Here is a 20,488-nt window from a genome sequence, read left to right as displayed (position 1 = left end):
ATTAATTGATAATACCACAAGAGAGTAAAGGGTAAAGACTAGCATAATCTATTTTCCTTTGCTTTTCTACCATTTGTTTGCAATAAGCGAAATGATCCACTAGGTATAAATTTTATACAAGTTCAAACCAGTAACCACTAACTAGTAAAAGAAATTATAGTATAAGAAATTGTAGTTTGCTTTGCAGCAGTAGTAGAACATTAATTAGGTGATAATATTATAAAACCATAAAAATGAAGCATCTTTTAGTTCCTGAATGGTAGAGAGCGATCTAACTTAACAATTGGCCACAAAGATTTCAATGTGCAGTTTACTATATATAAGTAATTTGTAGAGTAAAAGACTTAAACCTCCCTTCATTCCTGTTAGGTGGCGTCATTGAACAAAAATGCACCCTCCGTTAACAGTCCATCAAGAGGGGAAGGTCACAACTCACAAGTGATTATTTTTTTTGAAAAACCCAATTTTACCCCATTTTCGATACATAAACTAATTTACTGGAACAACAAAAATAACACATCTGCTCAATACTTTTCTACAGGTTACTTTAATTCTTCTTTATCAAAGTTAATGGTAATGAGGTAGCACATTGTCAACCAGGATTGGTTTGGAGCTCCTCTCATTAGCTTAAAGATCTGCTTTGCAGTTACAAAAATGTTGCATTCTCTCCAAATGGGGGGTCTTTTATTTTTCCTGTGTTTTGCATGGTTTTTTTTTTCAATGCGAGTTCTCGGTCTCTCGTAGTGGGTCTGCTACTTTTCTCATTTTAGTGCTCAGTTCTGTTTGTAGCTTTCTTTGTATGTATTTATCCACAGGGATGGATTTCCAAGAATTAATTGATCCATGGCGGTAATATATTAGAAAGACAGAGGCCCGCCCATAGAACCAATCCCTTTTAAGCATCATTTGGTGCTTCGTTCAAAATGAAAAGTGTGATGAGGGGCATTGATTCATGGGCATGAGGACAAGGGTACTGTTTCCTTTTATTTAACATTTCATTCCCCCCACTTCTATTATCGATTTTGAATCATACGGTTTTTAATTAGCGGCGAAAATGCTGTTCAATGAACTCTATGAATACTGGGTTTTTGATTTCTGATATTGTTCTTGAACATACTTTGGGATTTGATACATACCAAGATTTTGTTTCTTCTGAATACGGTTTCTAGTTTCTTCTGTCTCTTATTCGAACTAACGGGAGCAAAAGAGACTTTTGACAAAGGGTTTGAACTTTGAAAAGAAAGGGAAAGCTTGCCTTTAGGGAGGTTTAAGTCTTTTACACTAATCTGTGATACAGGCCTCTAAACAGGCTAATCTATACCTTCTTTCAGAAAACCACTTTTACGTGCTGAAATGTCAAGTATTCTCTTTCATCGATTTTTATGATATGATCACCATCAAAGCCCATAATGGTGAGAGGCCATGGCAAATCACGGCTCTCTTTTGCCCTTTAACGTTATCGCCCATCACAAAGAATGAAGACTAAATCCAAATGTAATAATCTACAGAGGGAGAATGATAGAAAACAAAGAATCTCTCTTCTGTGAAGTTGTATTTCCACTTGTCCGAGTGAGTCACAGTCAAATGCCGTACAAATACAGGATGCAACTTTTAGACAGAGAAGTGGGAAGGGGACGCGTGAACGCGTACCCCCACTACCACAAATTATGACGTTCACTCTCCCACTTGGGGAGATGTTAGGCGGGCGCCCCTCCCTTGTGCAATGGAGGTCGCCAACCTAGGCCACCGGCCTTCTTGAGAAACCAGGCAATTTCTTATTAAGTATTTGGTAAAAGTAGATCCCACAATCTTGAATATTTTGCGTGTAAAAAGAAAGAATGGTCATCAAATATAGAAAATGATACCCCGCTACAACAAATTAAGACGTACACTCCCCCACTTGGGGAGTTGATAGGCGAAACCCCTCATCTGTGCAATGGAAGTCACCAACGTAGGCTATGGGCCTTCTTGATCACCCATTCACCCCGTCAAGGTAAGAAAGGTTATTTCCCCATCTTCCACTCTATTTATAATGCTTTGCTTCCTCCGCTGTTAACTTCTTTAGCCGATGTGGGACATTATATTAGCTCCAATTAGACTGTTTATTTGTTTAAGCATGTAAAGGTCGCTTTTGCAGTCTGCAGATGGCAAAGTTCTATTTAGAGCCTCTCAGCTGGTTATTTAATCCCTTGCGTCATGCTTTTTACCTAAGTTTCTCTTCTAGCTTTTGTTTTTGGGTAAAGATAAATTTATAGATTTAAGAACTAACATACAGAGTTTGACACAGACAACAGACAGGAAAACCATTCCCCCACAACCTCAGAACAAGCTCGACTTGAGTTTAACACAGTCCGTTTCGATTCATGTATGATGTATCCGAAAACTTGAAGCTGGTTAAGCCAAGAAGCACAGGAATTATCGAATCAATTGAATCACTAGACAGTCTCTATACTTGACATTACCATTCGTACTGACGGTGAAATACCAATCAACTTCGAAAAAAATACATATAAAGAACAGGACACAGAAACAAATCTTCTACATTGATTTGGTGGGGTGCGCCAGGCCCGTGCAGTAGTGCAACGCATGGGCGACGCGCGAGGACCCCAGTAGCAAGCTACTGTGGTGGGTTCTCCCCCTAAAACAATTAATTTAATATCATGTGAGCCGATGGCCCACGTATCAGATATTAAACTGATAAGAACAGATACTACACTTGATCTTAGCCAAAAGGCCGAGAAAGGTATGATTTGCTCTGGTTCTTCGATCACTTTTTATAGTTCATGCTACCTCTTCGACTCTTTTCACTAGCCAATGTGGGACTAAAGCCGAGACAATATGACCTGAGCTCGATCAATCAACACTTAACTGATTTGTGAATAAACCGCCCTGAGACCTGATCGACCACCCTCTTTCCTCTTTCCTCTTTCCTCTTGTGTTTTTTTTACTGGGTAGCTAGGCAGTCGGCACTCTCTCTTGCCTGTTGAAAAGACTTGACCTGATCTTTCCAGGGGATCTGTCCCGACTCCCGAGTATTCACTGTTCGGTGCGGCCAGTTTGACAAAGTAAAACCAAAAAGAAAAACAAATGAGAATCTATACTCCTAAATAGCACTGCAAATTATTTACTAATTTATGATATCACAAGAGAGTCAAGACTTGCATAATCTCTTTCCCTTTTCTTTTCTACCCTTTGTTTTCAATAAGCAAAATGATCCACTAGGTATAAATTTTATACAAGTTCAAACCAGCAACTAGTAGAAGTAATTAAAGTTATGAGCAATTGTACTTTGGTATGCAGAAGAACATTAGGCTAAGTTTGGAAGGAGTATAAATACAAATATTTAGAGTGCAAAACTTTGTATTTTGTATTATTTTATATGTATTTGCACTCTATTTTTGTACTTTTGCTCCTTCAAAACTTAGCCTCAAAACATTGTATTTTGTATTATTTTATATGTATTTGTATTATACACATTTGTATTTATTATACTCATTCCAAACTGACCCTTAGGTGATAATGTTGTAAAACCATAAAACGAAGCATCTTTAGTTCCTGAATGGTAGAGAGTGAGAGAGAGATCTAACTTAATAATTGGCCACAAAGTTTCTTTCTCGTCCAAATTATGAACCAGGACAATATTACTGTAACTGCAGGCCTAAACAGGCTAATCTGTACCGCCGTTTTTTTGGGGGGGAGGGAGATGTTAAGCGGGCACCCCTCCTCTGTGCAATGGAGGTCACCAACCTAGGCCATAGGCCTTCTTGATCACCCATTGACCCCGTCCAGGTAAGTATGTTTTATCTTCCCTCTTTCACTTTATTTATACTGCTTTGTTTCCTCCGCTGTTAACTTCTTTAGCCGATGTAGGACACTATATTAACTCAAATAGACTGTTTAACCATGCAAAGGCCGCTTTGCAGTCTGCATATGGCGAAGTTCTATTAGAGCCTATCAGCTGGGTATTTAATCCCTTGCGTCATGCTTTTTCCTAGCTTTTCTTTTTGGCTTTTGGTTTTGGTTAAAGATGAATTTATAGATCAAGAACTAACATACAAAGTTTAACACAAACAACAAAAAGAATTCCCCCCAACCTCAAAACAAGCTCGACTCTCACAAGAAAGTGAGTTTAACAGTCTGTTTCGATTCATGTATAAGCAAAGAAGGCGAACGCCTTAAACAGGCGAACTATAAGCAAAGAAGGCCAGCTATAAGCAAAGAAGGCGAACGCCTTAAACAAGGGAGATCCAGGAACATCATTGACAAGGCTCCCAGGAAACAAAAAAATAATTAAATCAATCACCAAATAAATCTTCAACAACGTTTTGGTGGGGTGCGCCAGGCCCATGCAGTAGTGCGACGCAGGGGAGACGCGCGAGGACCCCAGTAGCAAGCTACTGCGGCGGGTCCTCCCCCTAAAAATATTAATTTAATATCATGTGGACCGATGGCCCACGTATCAGATATTAAACTGATAAGAACAGATACTACACTTGATCTTAGCCAAAAGGCCGAGAAAGGTATGATTGGGTTAGTGCCTTCCATCACCATTTATAGTCCGTGCTACCTCTTCGATTCTTTTCGCTATCCGATGTGGGACGGCCATCCAATTCACACATTACTCATATCGTCTTCCACGCTTAATGGGATTGGAACCAGAGATCTTAGACTCTTGAATTTAACTTCTAATTTCTAAGGTACTTGTTGTGAACTACCTAACAATACTTCAAGCGATACATTGAGATCATTTTCCGATGAATGAAAAACTATACAAATATAGATATATTCTCAATGCACAGCTCGGATGTTATAAATATGGTACGAAAAAAAATTCCGTGAGTTTGAAATCTGATGTAGGGCATCTGGCTAACATGTAGATCTTAACACTTAGCGTCGGCCGAATACATCTTGGCCATCCCGCAGATCTTGACATGTGGTGTCGAAGGGATGCATCCTGACCATCCATTACTAACCACCGCCACCATCTCCCAACTATTCCTCCTCTCAAGCAATTCTAACTATAAGAAGGGACTCTCCCACATTAAGGTAAACACTTTGGAACTCAAGCTCTAAGTCTTCTCCTTTGCTCAAACCGACCCCTTGCAATTCTTTGCTAATTTGACAGTGGAGTCTTCGCCCCTAGGATAACTCCTGAGGTCTCTAACATCTTCTTTCTTTCTCTCAGCAAGTTGGATCCATTGGCCTCAGATGTTAGAAATTACGTTATTGTCCTCGACTCCACATTTGGCAACAACAAAGTCCATCTCTTTTAACCTATGGGTTGAGGCTATCCCAATAAGGCAATAACCCATCTCTATTCCATGTTTGGATCTTTAGCTTGTGTTTGGTTTGAAGGAAAAAAGTAGGGAAAGGAAGGGAAACCTTTACAAACCTTGTATAGGTTTCCCTACCTATTCCTTCAAACCAAACATAGCCTAAAATAGATCATCGGTCCTATTTAAGATAATCAAATTGAGCTCAATATCAGCTTATACTCACAAGATATAAACTCTTTGGAAGTTAATCCCAATGGGTCAGATTATGTCTAGAGCATGGTAGACCCAACTACAACTGAATAACTGATAAGAAAATATGCAATCCAATCCCAACCTAGACCCAAAAAGCATGAAAATTATTAATCAAGCCGAAAATTGCCATCTCAAATTTAGCTTGGTAAATTGTAATTTGAAAATGAACCTGCTTAATAGAATCATTCATTTGATAATTTAACCTAGTAGACTATAAAATTGCTAATATGATAATGAATTTGTATTATTTTTAATTAAAAAATAACAACTTTTACTAGGGCAGCAACTTCGGCCAGCCTAATTTGAGCTTTTGCATGGATTGGGCCAGTTTGAATATTAGGGATGCATGAGCCTGGGCTGACCGTCGACTCAACCAAGTAAAACTCTTACATAATTGAAGTAATGCATATAAAAGAGTTTGGATCTTCTAACCACAATACATTGCTAGCCATGTGCATCTTGTCGCACATCAGGAACATCAGTTGTACTTTAAAAAGCTGGATGTGTGCGGCCATCACTGTGTCGCGGTCAGTAGATCCAGACTCCCTAGAAAAGGGGTGAACAACTACAATTAGGGGAACTAACATGTTAACAGGTAAATACAATATTACCCTGTTTACGTAAAGTAAAAAATAGAATTTGAACTAACAAGCCATCTTCCGTATACACTTCATCCTCATATAACCACAAAAAAAAAGGATAGAAAAATATATTTGCTTACAAATAACATCAATTCAACCAAGTATTTGTATTTCTATCTCAATCTATATATTGTTTGCAAGGTTCAAGAAAAAAAATGAAGTAACAATGATTTACCAAAATTTATATATATATATATATATATTATCTAGCTTTTTTACATATAAAATAGTAGAAGAAATAATTTTCTTTTATTTTTTAGTTATACATCTTTAAATTTATTCCTTTTTATTTAGCTTATATATTATGAGAAGTGCAAAAATCAGCTGCTTAGCATGAGAACCAAATCCTATTGTTAGTTGTACAAAAATCGACTGCTTAACTCGATTGGTAAGTTCTTTGACTATTTGTAACTGAGACCTAGATCCTACTACCACCTGTGTTGGGGGATGAGCTACCTTTGTTGTGTAGCCTTACAAAGCCAAAAATAATAATAATAATACTGGAGAGGTTTAAGAATAGTCTTGTACTATTGGAGAATAAATATGGATTTTATGAGAATCAATGAACAACCATGTGGGTTTTAATTTTGACTTGTAAAATTTTTAATGATTTAACTTAAAACTAAATATGTACATGTATGAGAAATGAGAGGAGGAGGCAATCTCATTGATAAATGTACAATGTTGTAAGTACCTTTAACATCTAACATTTTATATATGTACACACCATGCCCTTTTTATCCAATACCAAAACATGTTTTTCTTCTTCTTCTTTTCCTTCTTCTTCTTTAATTTCAATGGGCTATAGAATGGGGATAGCCCATCCCCCATACCATACTCATTAGGAATGGCAGTTTTTCCTACAAAATCAAGCCCCGCCCCCATTCGTGGCAGGTTTTCCCCAATTTTAAACAAGGACAGGAAAAATAATTTTACTCTGAATAGAGGATGGGACGGGAACATGGTTTGCATATAATTCCTCAAACCCAATGTAAATTATTAAAATACCCTTTAATGCTAATTCTTAAAATACCATTGAATTTTCTCTCAAATTTCTAAAACTTATGATCTCATAATCCCATTTATAAAATACGCCCATATTCTCATAATATTTTTTCTGAAATAGCCTTAAAATTTTATGCTTGTTTAGGTAGTTGCCTTGGGGCAGGGAAAATTTAGGGATTCCCCGTGCACATTGGTTTGAGGGTGCATGCCCCACCAATGTTGGGGTGAGTTCAGATTAGGGGATTTTAATTACAAAGTGGGGATGGGGATGGGGATGGTGTGCCCCACCCCGTTGCCATTCTTAATGCCCATAATCCCCCAACCCTATTGCCAATGGGATTAAATCTAAAGTCTCTATTGCAACAAGCTAGAGACCCTACCAACTAAGCCACCAGCTCACCATTAGTTGGTGAGCTCTTTCATGTTTGACACAGCATCATCATCCAAGCCTTATCCCAATTGTATGGAGCCGATTACATGAATTCTATTTTGCCATTTTGTTTTTGTTTAATACCATATACATCTCATGTTTAGCATATGATCGCCAAAAAAAAAAAAAACAAACAGTAAAAGAATTTTCATTTTTGGATCCAAATCTAAATCTGAATGATACGTTCCCATAATATGTTTGGTTCAGAAAGGAATCAGAATAGGGATTGGAATAAGGTGGAATGGAATTTCATTTATAATTTGAGGGGGAAGGGAAAGGCCATTCCCTCATATAAGAGAATGCCATTCCACCAGAAATGGAAATAGAATTTCAATTCCACCCAACCAAACAATTAGAATTGAAATGGCCTATGAACCAAGCGGGTCCTTAATGTCATTTTACTTTAGCTTTTTCTTATTCCATGCAATACGAGGATATGAGGATGGCAACCGGAATAGATCCTAAGTCTCTATTGCAACAAAGCAGTGAACATACCAATTGGGCCACAACTGGTTGGCCTATTTTACTTGAATTGGATGCCCTAGTTGGCCTATTTTACTTGAATTGGGCCGCAACTAGTTGGTCTATCTTACTTGGATTATCAATCCAAGTGTCCAAAAACAATGTAATACATACATATATATATATATATGTATGTATTACATATATATGGTAACTGTGAAGTATCTTATCTATGATCATGAGACAAGTACAGAATAATTTGAGAAATCTGGGGCAGCTATTTGTTATTATTAGAAACCTAGGTAGGATATTTGTAATTCTCCATTTTTTCTTTTTTATTGTTTTTTGGTTTCAGATTCATATGAAGAGGGCTTGAGAACGATAGGTATGCCAACCCCAACCCGACCAATTGAATATGGGGGTACGAACTGGATCAAACTAGTCCCATATAGTAGATCCATACTCAACAATGCCAAATATATGCAAATATTTTAATGATACAATGTAAAGGGTTGGGTTCAAAGCTTAACCCAACATAACTCTAGTCAGACTCAAGTTTGGGCATCCTTTGTTAGAATCCTCTAACAAGAGGCACAAAAACGTCTAAAATACACATGTAGTTACTATTGGTTTCTATAAAAAAAATAAAAACTTTATGAACAACAATAAAAATGAGAGTTTAAAGTTGCAGTTTACCTTTAAGCGATTGATATGAAGGAAAATTTTGAAAAATAAATTACTTTTGGAAAATGAATTGAAAGTATTTGGGGTAGCGATTGATATGAAGAGAAAAATTGGAAAATAAACATTTTAGTCAAAAGTAACTACATGGGTATTTTAGACATTTTTGTGTCTCTTGTTAGAAGATTATAATAGAGAGGGTCTTTTGCAATTGTTTGAGAAAGTTCAAGGAAGGTGATTGCAATTAGCAAACTTTAGGGAAGGTTTTGGCAACATTAAGAAACTCCAAAAAAGGCTTCAGCAATTGACCTACTATATTTTAATATGATTATCTTTTATTTGGCTCTATGTCCCAATTTAAAAGTAGAATTGATTATAAATTTTATTTAAATGTGTTATATATAAATACATACACCATAAGTATAAATTTCTTTTAAGTGTGCTACATATATATTTATATACATATATTTATTTGGATGGACTAGAATTGGATTAGACTAGACTTGGGTCAAGCTTGGGTATCTGAGGCTTAAACCCAAGCCCAATTCAAGTTTATGTCCAAATTAAAATCTGGCCGAAAATTCAATCCCAACCCATGCAAAAACTCGGGTTGGATTGGATAAGGTTGGCGCTGCCCAAGATAATTGATCCTTTACGATGTGATTGGTTTGAAAGAGAAAATGTACGGAAAGATATCCTTACCTTTCTTTATTTTTTAACTAAAAAATTCAAACTTTTTTTAATTATAAAATCTAAACTCTTAGTTGAAATTAATATTCTAAATTTCTAATATCGGGGCAATATAAGATAAATGTTTTTTTTTACTTCTGCCAAAATTTGGATGGATCCGACCCGAAGCCCGAGCACGAAACTGTGCAAAATGGGGCCCATGAGCCATGAACAGCTCTAATTGGATGTATGAGGAGCAAATGGTAATTTCACGACAACATAGTAGAATCATGGTATGGTGATATGGTCAAGACTCAAGAAGTGGATAGCCGCAGTGCCGCACCATTGCCTTACGGATAATAATTTTATCAGTGAGAGCAAACACAGGCAAAGAGCTTGTGCTTGTAAGGGCCACTAATGGCCGCTCTCAGCATTTCAACCGCGAACTTATTTGGCCGTACTATATCCAGCACCAGCAGAAGCACTTCGCGACCCAGAATTTTCTGTATTGGATGGGTATCTCTTCTTAACTCTTCTTCGATTACTCAAATCGAAAGTCGAATTTAGTGAACGTTCAATTAACATCCCTCTTTCTTTTCTTGTTTTCCTTTTTGTTCTGCGAAGGAAGGATCCGGAAGGTTTACTTGGACCTCCACAGACCGGCCACATCGCTCGAAGAGAGTTCCAGAGACGTCTCGAGCGGGATGCCGAAGCCCGGGAAGCCTTTCAACTTCAAATCCGCGAAGAACAAGAGCGTCGCCGAGCTCTTCGGCAGGTTATTTTACTTCACCCTAATTTTGTTGGCTTTTGTTCCTAGTCAATTGGGATATATAGGCTTTGTACTAATTCGTTTTCTGTACTTGTTTGATTTTGTTCTTTTCTTAGTCTCGAGTCCCGCCGGAGACGTCTGCGGAGCTGATCGAGTACTTTCTCGATACTGAAGCTCAGGAGCTTGAGTTCGAGGTTGCAAGGTTGAGGCATCAGTGAGTTCTTTGTTCCACTTCTCTGGAATACCCATTTTGACCTGTCATTGGTGTTGTTTTCTGCTCGATCAAAAACCAACTCCGTTCTATATTTGTCTCTTGAACCAGATATATCAGTCAATGGGTTTCTTCCACTCTATTAGATCGATAATGCAATAAATCAATTTGTGACCATATTTTGTTTTACAGACGTGATCCATGCTTCCTAGAATTATAAATGGAAATTGGGTTTTCTTATTTTCAATTGTGCCTTCATCACACTTTCTGTTGATTCTTCTCACTTTCAAGTCCCTCCACTGATTATTACCGCTGGTGTCGGTGTGTGAGTTAAGAAGATAGTAGGCCGATAATTCAATTCAGTACTCAGTAGTCATGAAGTTTGGTATTAGTTCTTGCAACTGCTAGCTTTTATTAGATAGCTCATAAATTAAATTAGTTTTTTTGTGATAGTTCAATGGGGAATTTAGCTAATGGTGATGCATGTAGGTTGAACTTTCTGTGTTGCAAACAATAACAATTAGGGTTGCAAACGGCATCCAATTGTCAAAACTCGAATTTGATTATATACACACACATAAGTATTTATATTGTATGTTTGTATCTATTAGTAAAGTTGATTTGAATGATGTGTTTTTACTAAAATTTCATAGGTTCAAGTTTCATATAAGTAATTTTCAGTTAATTTTGTTGATAAAATATAATATATGTCGTCTTAGTTCATTTTATTAATACTGTATAATATTTTGATTCTTTTTTGTTTGATTTATTTAAACTATTCAATATCTAATTACAATTCAAATCCCATTCAAATCTGGCATAATCTGATGGATGAGGTCCAATTTAAAATTGAATATAAACGAATCAATTTGGACCTACCCATTTCTGATCTGGTTCAATCCGTTTGCAGCCCTGAATCAAATATCACAAGGGGTATCCGACTTTCCTATTAGATATTGTTTCTTAGGACATGCTTGTCTTACATTTTTTGGTGTGTGTTGTAAGATATATTTGTCTTTTTTTTTTTTTTTTCGCTTTTCTCTTAAGTGGGTTTCCATGAAATTAATGCAACCAATTTTTGAAAGTCACCCACCCTGCTTCAAGTTAGAAGGTATGGTTGGTTGAGAGGGTGAGTTGAGTTCGATCAAACACAGCATTGCTTGCTGAAATCCTGCATTAGTGTTTGTAAAACTCACCATTTAAAGATACTCACTTCCATTGTCTGGCTCTGCAACAATGTCTCAAGTGACTGAACTGATCATTTTTCTGATAACTTAATACCTTTCATTCAATGTATTAGTTCCATTTAGTGATTAGTTTAGATGTCTCTGATGACTGAACTGTTCCTGTGGTCCAAACTTCAATTAATTCTATTGCATGAAATGGTTTTAAAGATGTGTTGACCTGTGTATTAAACTATTCTTCTTTGGGCTAAATGAGAATTTATCATTTTTAGTTTTGATAGTTTGATTTTAGTTTCTAATTGATGATGACAATGAAATAGGTTTTATCTTGAATATAATAAAATGTTATTGCTGGTTAAAAAGATGGAATAATATGCAGAATTTTGCAGATTAAATGAGGAATTTTTCTCACATCTGCAATCAGAAGTGGGACAACTAAGATTTGCTGTTACGAGAACAGAGGTTCTTTCCCACCTGAAAAATTGAAAATTAAACTCGGAATAAACAGAAGAAAGTTCTTTTTAATTATCACAATATCTTGGCAGGCTATGGAAGACAGATTAGTTGAGCTGGAAACGATGCAAAAGGTTCTGCTTGAAGCAACAGGTTGTTATTGCCCAAAGTGTTGGTGCTGAAGAATTTCTACTCTCCCATCACTTTTAAGATTCAATCCAATCTCTTCTTGATCTTTGCTGCAGAAGCTTATGATAAGATGCAAGTTGACCTCATCACAGCAAGGGAAAGCCTTGCCAAAATATTGACATCAAAGAATATAAAAGCAACGGTAGGATAGCAGATTATGGTCTTCAATTCTTAAAATATGATTTTCATGAATCAAGCCAAAATCATCTGTTGCGTTAAACAGTTGTTGGAGATGGTTGAGCGTAATAAACTGAATAGATCCTTATTGACACTTCTTGATGAAAATATAGCAGGCGCACAAAAAAGCAACCAGGTGATAGAAGTTGCTGATGCCTTCGTTCTGTCCATTGAATTGTTTTTGTTAGGTCCTTGGGCTACTACTAGTTGTTTAATTTAGATCTCTCCTTCCCCTTTGTTTATCCAGAAAGAAGCAGCAGCATTCATGGAGAAGGTCCGCTCAGCTGTTGTCAAGTATATGACAGTTTAGTGTTCGGGTGGGAGTTTGTAAAGCGCCTTCTATCTCTTCTTAGAGGATAATCCTTGAAGGGATTGGCTCCAAAATTGCCCCGTTGCTTCACATCATCTCAGATAGGTTCTATTTCTGTCTGTACCAAGGAATTAAAATCACTAAATGGGGTATTGTATTGAGATAAGATTCTTATTCAACAAAATATTAAGCCATTTATATGCCTTTTTCTTTAAGGTGAAATTGCTATGAATAAAAACATTTTGGTTTATGTTATTTCACCCCAACTTCACTCAGACCCGTGTGTCTATCATTCAATCAGACTGCTTTAAGTTTACTAGTAAGGGATTTTTTTTTTTTCATTTTCTGATAAAAACAGAGTCTAATTGTTCATGGCGAGAGTGGATGAAGTGCCCATAGCCCAATATACATCTTGATGATTTGACCAAGGATTGGGTTCAGTTTTGTTAGACCAGTCAACTCCAACCTTAGAATATTGTTTAATGCAAAGTGAATGAAGAACTCAATTTGTAATTGGAAGGCCATGTGTACATACTCAGATAATTGGTAAAACAGTCATGGACTATTATAATAGTTAGGTACTTAGGTTGTGTTTGAGTTTAGTGGTGGATTTGCTTTTCCCTTTTTTCGCCTCTTTTAGGTCCAATCCAAAGTTAAGACACAGCTTCTATACTCTCTAATAAAAGGTTAATGTGTATGATAATCTATACTATATATAAAAGTGTGAATGCAGTGTGAAACGTTTTTTGGACTAAAATTACCTTCTATTTCTTTGTTTCAGAAAGGGTATAAAAATCATTTTATTATAGTTTTAGTGTTATCTTTAATGGCTACTATAATGGTCATATTTGTTTATTTAATCCATCTCTAATTGAAAGGATTGAAAATTTAACATCACTTACTACTTTCCACCTCAGTTAATCCCCTTCTCATTAAGTTTTATGCATAAGGTATTAAATCTCATTTTCTCTTATTAAATCATATATTTTTAAGTTATTTGTCACTAATAAGTGCTATTAATTAGATCCATATCAATATTTTTAGCAATATAACCCCATATATTTTAAAACTATTTCAAAAACAAAACTATTCTTTATTCAAGTGGTGGCTAAGCAAATCAACCATTTGAATCAAATTGATCAACCTATGAAGTCATAGTTAGGTAATAAAATTTTTAAAATATAAATAAATATAAAAATTTACAATAAAAGTAGAAAAAATATACACATTTATGATATTTTTATTAATCAAATAAAAAACATAAATGTAATAAACAATAATTATTTTTATTGATAATGAAAATGAAATACATAACTTAGAAATGATAAAAAATGAAATATAAAAATTAATAATAAAATCAACTTTTGGGTTAAATGTGTTAATCTTTAATGTTATATATAAATAATAAAAATAAAAATAAAACATAAATTTTGCAAAAAAAAACATTTAGGCACATGTATAATATCATGTATTTATCATATTAAACAAAAAGTAAGTGACATATTAAAATTATTTTTACACACAAAAACACAAAAATTATAGGAAAACTGAACACATCTATAATTCTATATTTATACTATTATTAAAAATATGAATACGATTGTGAAACTTTCTTTTGACTAAAATCAAGGTTTTAAAAATTTATCCAAAAATAGAACCACTTTGACTTTTGGTTTTTGAGTTAGCGGTTCAACTGTCTAGTTTGAGCGAGTTAAACCAATAAGATGTAAAATATAATATAACTTTTTTGTTTTTATCATTAGATTATGATCAGGTTAAAATCCACCGTATATATACATTATTATGAGAATGAAGTGTGAAGACTTTGAGAAGGAGGTGGATGGTTAAAGTTGAGAAGTGAGGGGAAAAAAAAGAAGAAGAAGAAGAAGAAGAAGAAGATGATGATGATGATGATGATGAGAAGGAAGCGTCGCCGAAGGTTGCTGTCACTATGTTCACCGATCACTACAAAATCGTTTTGCCCTGAAAAGAAGAAGGAACTAGCGGTGACGATTATCTCTATGTTCTTCATGACCGCTGCTACAATACCATTTGCCCTCTTCTTGCATATATCTCATCTCTCTAAATCTCTCTCAAATCCTAGATCGTTTGCTTCATTGGTGCACCTCAAATTTTAATATAAGATCGGTGTTTAATCTCTCATCTCTTGCATTGATTTTTAGATTTTTTAATTGGATTTGTATTTTTTGTGTTACAGCTTATAAAGAATAACATAAATGAGAAAAATCAAAACCAAAATGGAAAAACTAACCCTAACTAATTTTGGACATTGGGAATAATCGAACAAGATTATGAGATATGAATTTTTTTTTCAATTTTTTATTTTCTAATTTCTTTTTTAAAATAAATATAAAATTTGGAATTAGTTTAAAAGCAACCCAAAGAATCGTTAATTTGATCGAACATTTTAACGATTAAATTATCCGGGTTAGCAGTTCTTTGACCATTTCAAAGAACATGAAGTTGACAATCCAATTCTTGTTTATGTTCAATTTTTGTGTTTATGTTCTTTGAACATGAAGTTGCTATTAGAACAGTGCTCTCAAGGGGCCCCTAGACTGTGGTCGGCTTCATTTTGGTTCTCAAAGGTTGGGAAGCAAATACGCCTATGGATTCGATGAACTTTCCAAAGTCTTTATTCACAATCCAATTCCACAAACTTCCAATGGTGTTTGAATTGATCCGATAGGCAAAAAGGTAGCAAAGAAGGTGGGACTGCTAGTCAAAGACTATATTGTTGACAACACAAAATTTTGGGTGAACTTTCTCTCTTATAGAGTGGAGATTGACCTAAAAAAAGCCATTGAAAAGAAGGGTATTGGTATTTGGAAGGGATGGTGCGAGGATGTGGGCTGAGATAAGATATGAGAGGTTACCCATTTTCTCTTATTACTGTGGTTGTATTGGCTACGATTATAAACATTATGCAAAATTGGTGGACCAAAAAACACAGAGGATAGGTGTAGGAGTTGGATTTTGAGTGGGGTGCTTGGCTTCGAGCTCCAACAGGGTTGAACAGGAGGAATAAAGAAGGGGAAGGAAAGCAAGCCACAAAAGGATAAGGATCAGTTTGGTCATGACCATGAGAGAGCGAGTGAAAGTGTTGGGAAACAAACATGAGAGAATAGTAGACCTAGCAAAAAGTTGACTTAACCCGTGAACCCGACCCAACCCAACCCAAAAAAATAGGGTTAGGGTCTCATATTTAGTTAATCGAATGTGAGAATGACCCGAATAAAAAAAGGTTGGATCATGGGTCAACCCATTGACCCGATTATCAAGTCTAATTGAGATTATTTATGCATTATTAGAAGTTTCCACTCTTTAATTTTTTCTATTTAGACTTTACTTTTTATTGTTTTCTCTTTAAATTGTTAAATGTTCAAAATTTTTATTTTATATTTGGAATATTAAGGTTAATTCTTTTAATTTTGATAAATTTTCATGTGATTTTTCTTTATTTTTTTTAATTTCAATTATTTTTTGGGATGACCCAAATTGACCCATGGGTCAACCCTAACCCGAGCATTTAAGATTAGGGTCCAGCATTTGACAACCCGAACTAAAATTTAACCCAACCCGAAACTGACCCACCCAACCCAATTGCCAGGTCTAGAAAATAGCAATGTTCATTGCTCACAAGCAAACGGGAGAAAGGAGGTGGCCATAATCCAGTTGGAGAAAGAGATGATGGAAATAGTAGGTTTGATTAAAGGGGCAATTATGAAAGTGTTGAATTTCACAATGGATATGGATTCGGAATTGCTCTACGAGAGCCAATAATCCTAGAGGCAATAAATGAGATTGATATGAAACTTGAAGACCCACCGATAATGAAGGGAAAGAGAAGGAAACTACATGATTCCCAAGGCAACACAAATATGGTGCACATTGGTAAGCCTAAGAAGAGAATTTGTAGGGAACCTTTAGTTAAAGTAGCCATTGGAATTGGAGAGATGGAAGCGGGCCAAGGGTTGTTGTTCCCAAAGCTTAATGCTGTCCTTGGGTTGTAGGGTATAAAGGGTGGGACTGTTAGAATATCCAATGACTAAAAAAAATTCAAAGCATGAAGCAGAAACTAGTGAAGTAAAGCAGGGTGATTGGGTTAAACCTGGGCTCCATATTCAAAACTTCACAGAGATAGAAAAATTCATAAAAAGAAAATTAGCAGTGCAAAGTTTTGAAGGAGGGATAGTCTTTAGGAATGCTTCATTATTGGGTTTGGTGGGTATTGACCTAAATCAACCCCGTAATGGGCCATGAAACACTTAATTTGGAACTATAGGGGTTTGGAGGGCTTCCTTACAGTTCGAGAGCTACAACAGCTCTCCAGGAAGTGTCAAGCTGATATCATATTTTTGACAGAAACGAAGGTGGGAAAGAAAAGATGTAGCAAAGTGGCAAGAATGCTTGGTTTTCAAAAATTTATTTTGGTGTATGTGGTGGAACGTAGTGGAGGTCTTTTTCAGTTTTTCTTGCTTGGAGGGACTAGATTGATATTGAAGATACTACATGCATGCGGATAAACATATGATTGTTGTGATGGTAAAAAATTATCATTCTAATCAAGAATGGTTACTGACAGGAGTTTATGGTAGCTGAACTCACAAAAAGAAGCACAAGCTATGGGAGTTGTTTGAAGGGGTGACTGAAAATCATGGGGGTCCTTGGTTGTGCTACGGAGTTTTCAAGGCCATCATGGATGAATCAAAGAAGGGTGGAGGTACGAGGAATGGGTCTAGCAGTGTTAGAGCTTTTAGAAGAGTTGTTAACACTTGTGGGCTTGTCAACCTCGGGTTTAAGGGTAATAAATTTACTTGGTTGAGTAAACGATCGGGTCTCGCAAATGTTCAAGAACAACTTGGGCAGGACCATGGCGAATAAGGATTGGAAAAGTATGTTTGCTGGCGCTAAAGTTTCTCACTTGATCACTGCCTCATCATATCTTAACCTGCTATTGTTGAACTTAATGGGGGAGCCTTACCCCTGGGCAAGAAGGTTTAGATATGAATCTATGTGGATAAGACATGCAGATTTTGAAGGAGTTGTGAAAGAAAATTGGAGGGGAGAGGTAGGTGTGCTCAGGATGTTGCTAGCTCCCATTTTTTGCATTAAGATTAAATGTCTTGGATAGGCTCTTAGTAAGTGGAATGAGCAAAAATTTGGCAATATTTTTCAAACCAGTGTTTTTTAATCATTGTTGATCCAGACGGTTTGGCCATTCAACACAAAAACCGCCCATGCAATCGGTTCTGTTTCACCCTTAACCCGTTCTTGGGTCAAAAAATGTTGATTTGGTCAGAGAATCGCTTGCCCGGGCGATCAAACCATTGACCCATTTGACCCAGGTACGGTTCACATTTTTATAGGATGAAAGAGATCGAGAGACGGTGAGAGACTGAGACTCATATTTGAGATTAGATCCCAGAGAGAGAGTGAGAGAGAGGAGAAGAGAAGAGAAAATAAATATTGTAGATTTGAGACTCATATATGAGATCTGAGATTTGAGATCTCAATTCTCAGATTTCACATTTGATATCTCATAAAGTTATGAACTTGTTGGCGTCACTACGTTTCCTGTTGCCACCATTTCTGCCATCATCACCATCGCCGTTGTCGCCATCACCATCACGGTAGTCACTAGTGAACGTCGGGTGCTCCTCCTCCCCTTCCTCCTTCTTCTTACCTCCTTCATTCCTTCTTTTTTTTCCTTTCTCTCCTTTCTTTTTTTCTGTATTTCTTTCTCAGCCGACAACCACATCTCTTTTTGAGTTTTTTCTTATAAAAGACAAAGGATATAAAGCCCTAATTTTCTAATCTAATTAGACCGCTTCAACCGTTCGACCTAGACACTGACCCAGACGGTGGCTAGAGCGGTTTTGTTTTTGGGTCGGTTTTTTAAAACCTTGTTTCAAATGCTCAGGTGCTTAAGGGGCGAGATTGGGGCATTGTAGAGAGGCCCTCAAACTAAGGATGCAATTTAGAGAGAAAAGAAGTTAGTGCACCAGGTCGAGGAAATCTTGAGAAGGGAGGAATTGTTTTGGCAACAAAGATCACATGAATCTTGGTTACGGGATGGGGATCGTAACACAAAGTTCTTCCATTTATCATCCTTTTAAGTGAGAAAAAGTTGTTGATCGATAGGTTAAAATTAGATGGAGGAGGTTGGATAGAGGATGATTTGGAAATCAAAAATATGTTTGTTAATTTCTATATAGGTCCTTTTGCTTCTTCTGATCCTAAGATGAATCCCAATATCCAAAATTTGATTCCCAACCTCATTACGGCTTAGGACAATGAAATGTTACACAACCTTTTCCAACTAGAATATGTAGTGTTGCCTTCCAGATTGGGGCCCTTAAAGCCCTAGGCTCGGACTGTACGTTTGTTTTTTTCTTCCATAAAATTTGGTCAATTATTGGTAATGATGTAGCCTATTTTATTCATTCTTTATTTTATGGGAAAGGATTAGACCCGGAGGTCAATCATGCTAATACTGTCTTAATCTCTAAGGTGAAATTCGGATAAACTGTGGGCCACTTTAGGCCTATTAGCCTCTACAATGTTCTTTATAAAATTTTCTCAAAGCTATTGGATAATAGGATTAGAGGGGTCCTAGAAAATAAATCATATCTCCATGGCAAGTAGCCTTTGTGCAAGATAGACAAATTCTTGACGACATGATCATTGGTCACGAAATATTCACTCCATTAAGAGAAAAAAAGGCAAATAAGGGATTTTGCTCTCAAGGTGGACATGGATAAAGCGTATGATAACATAGGGTAGAACTTCATCCTGGAGGTGATGAAACTTATGGGGTTTTGTGATAACTGACTGGAGTTAATATGTCAGTGTATTTTGACACCAAAACTGACTATTATGGTGAATGGTGAAGAAATAGAGCACTTCTCAACAAGTAGGGATTACGGCAAAGAGATCCTCCATCCCCATATTTATTCGTTATGGGTACTAATGCACTTTCTCTCATGATTAACAAATATGTTGACTTGGGTGATATTCATGGTGTCAAAGTTGGTTGTGGCTGCCCAATAGTTACCCACTTACTTTTTGTTGATGATACTCTTCGGGAAAGCTTATCATTTTGAAGTGGACAAAATTGTGAAAATCCTATAAACTTTTGGGGAGGATTTTGGTCAAGTTGTCAACTTCAAGAAGTCAGACACCTATTTTGGCGGTAATCTTCATCCTAGATAACATAGATTAATCTTGATATCTCTCGAGGTGAAATGTTTAGGAATAAAAGAAAAATACTTGCGGATAACCCCTATACATTGGAAAAAATAATCAAGAGGTATTTGATGTTATGGTGGATCACATTAAAGCTATACTTAGTGGGTAGAAGAAGAATGCTGTGTTGCAAATGGGGCGAACATTCTTATTAACAATGTATTGACTTCCATCCCACAATACACTATTCAGTTCTCTCCTTGACATTTTCTTCATGCACCCAAATTGAGAAGGTTAAAAAAAAATCTTGAATGAAAAATGTGGTATAGGAAAAAAATTGGTGTGGAGGAAAGCATGCAGTCTCATGGATCCCAGCTCTACCAGGTTTCATTCCCACACCTACATATCAGACTCATAGTGGGGTGACGGATTTTTTGTCAGACCTTGCCACAGGGAACAAAGAATGGTATGCTCAGTTAATTTCAAATCAATTTGCTTTAAATGAGCAATTAGAAATCACAAAAACTGGTATCTCAAGAATCGGTGCCTGTTCTAATGAATGGATTTAGA

General features: G+C 36.2%; 1 protein-coding gene and 4 non-coding genes across 5 annotated transcripts; 1 reads left to right on the top strand and 4 right to left on the bottom strand.

Moving 5' to 3' along the window:
• Positions 1-1,627: 1,627 nt before the first annotated feature.
• LOC148848105 (U1 spliceosomal RNA) lies at positions 1,628-1,786 on the bottom strand. Its single transcript, XR_016101565.1, has one exon. It is a non-coding gene; the product is annotated as a U1 spliceosomal RNA (small nuclear RNA).
• A 51-nt stretch (positions 1,787-1,837) lies between these two features.
• Positions 1,838-2,001, bottom strand: LOC148848104 (U1 spliceosomal RNA). Its single transcript, XR_016101587.1, has one exon. It is a non-coding gene; the product is annotated as a U1 spliceosomal RNA (small nuclear RNA).
• Positions 2,002-2,551: 550 nt separating this feature from the next.
• Positions 2,552-2,747, bottom strand: LOC148848103 (U2 spliceosomal RNA). Its single transcript, XR_016101645.1, has one exon. It is a non-coding gene; the product is annotated as a U2 spliceosomal RNA (small nuclear RNA).
• Positions 2,748-4,328: 1,581 nt separating this feature from the next.
• LOC148848102 (U2 spliceosomal RNA) lies at positions 4,329-4,524 on the bottom strand. Its single transcript, XR_016101648.1, has one exon. It is a non-coding gene; the product is annotated as a U2 spliceosomal RNA (small nuclear RNA).
• Positions 4,525-9,734: 5,210 nt separating this feature from the next.
• Positions 9,735-12,964, top strand: LOC148848101 (uncharacterized). The gene is made up of 8 exons (XM_088948624.1): positions 9,735-9,932; positions 10,045-10,191; positions 10,302-10,399; positions 11,970-12,042; positions 12,126-12,186; positions 12,279-12,364; positions 12,446-12,535; positions 12,647-12,964. Exons 1-8 carry the CDS (start codon positions 9,834-9,836, stop codon positions 12,707-12,709), a joined length of 717 nt encoding a protein of 238 aa, XP_088804750.1. The 5' UTR covers positions 9,735-9,833; the 3' UTR covers positions 12,710-12,964.
• Positions 12,965-20,488: the final 7,524 nt, after the last annotated feature.

The sequence above is a fragment of the Nelumbo lutea genome, chromosome 6, assembly GCF_056320005.1.
Source record: "Nelumbo lutea isolate HS-2025 chromosome 6, American lotus-T2T, whole genome shotgun sequence".
In the NCBI taxonomy this organism is placed as follows: Eukaryota; Viridiplantae; Streptophyta; class Magnoliopsida; order Proteales; family Nelumbonaceae; genus Nelumbo; species Nelumbo lutea.
Note: the sequence above shows the minus strand (reverse complement) of the source record. Positions and strands in the feature narration are given on the sequence as shown.

What these genes read in the sequence shown, in the direction of transcription:
- LOC148848101 (XM_088948624.1), top strand. Translation starts at nt 9,834, where the DNA reads ATGGCCGCTCTCAGCATTTCAACCGCGAACTTATTTGGCCGTACTATA. An exon ending in GTCGCCGAGCTCTTCGGCAG is followed by an intron (nt 10,192 to 10,301) that starts GTTATTTTACTT and finishes TTCTTTTCTTAG; the next exon opens with TCTCGAGTCCCGCCGGAGAC. An exon ending in TTGCTGTTACGAGAACAGAG is followed by an intron (nt 12,043 to 12,125) that starts GTTCTTTCCCAC and finishes ATATCTTGGCAG; the next exon opens with GCTATGGAAGACAGATTAGT.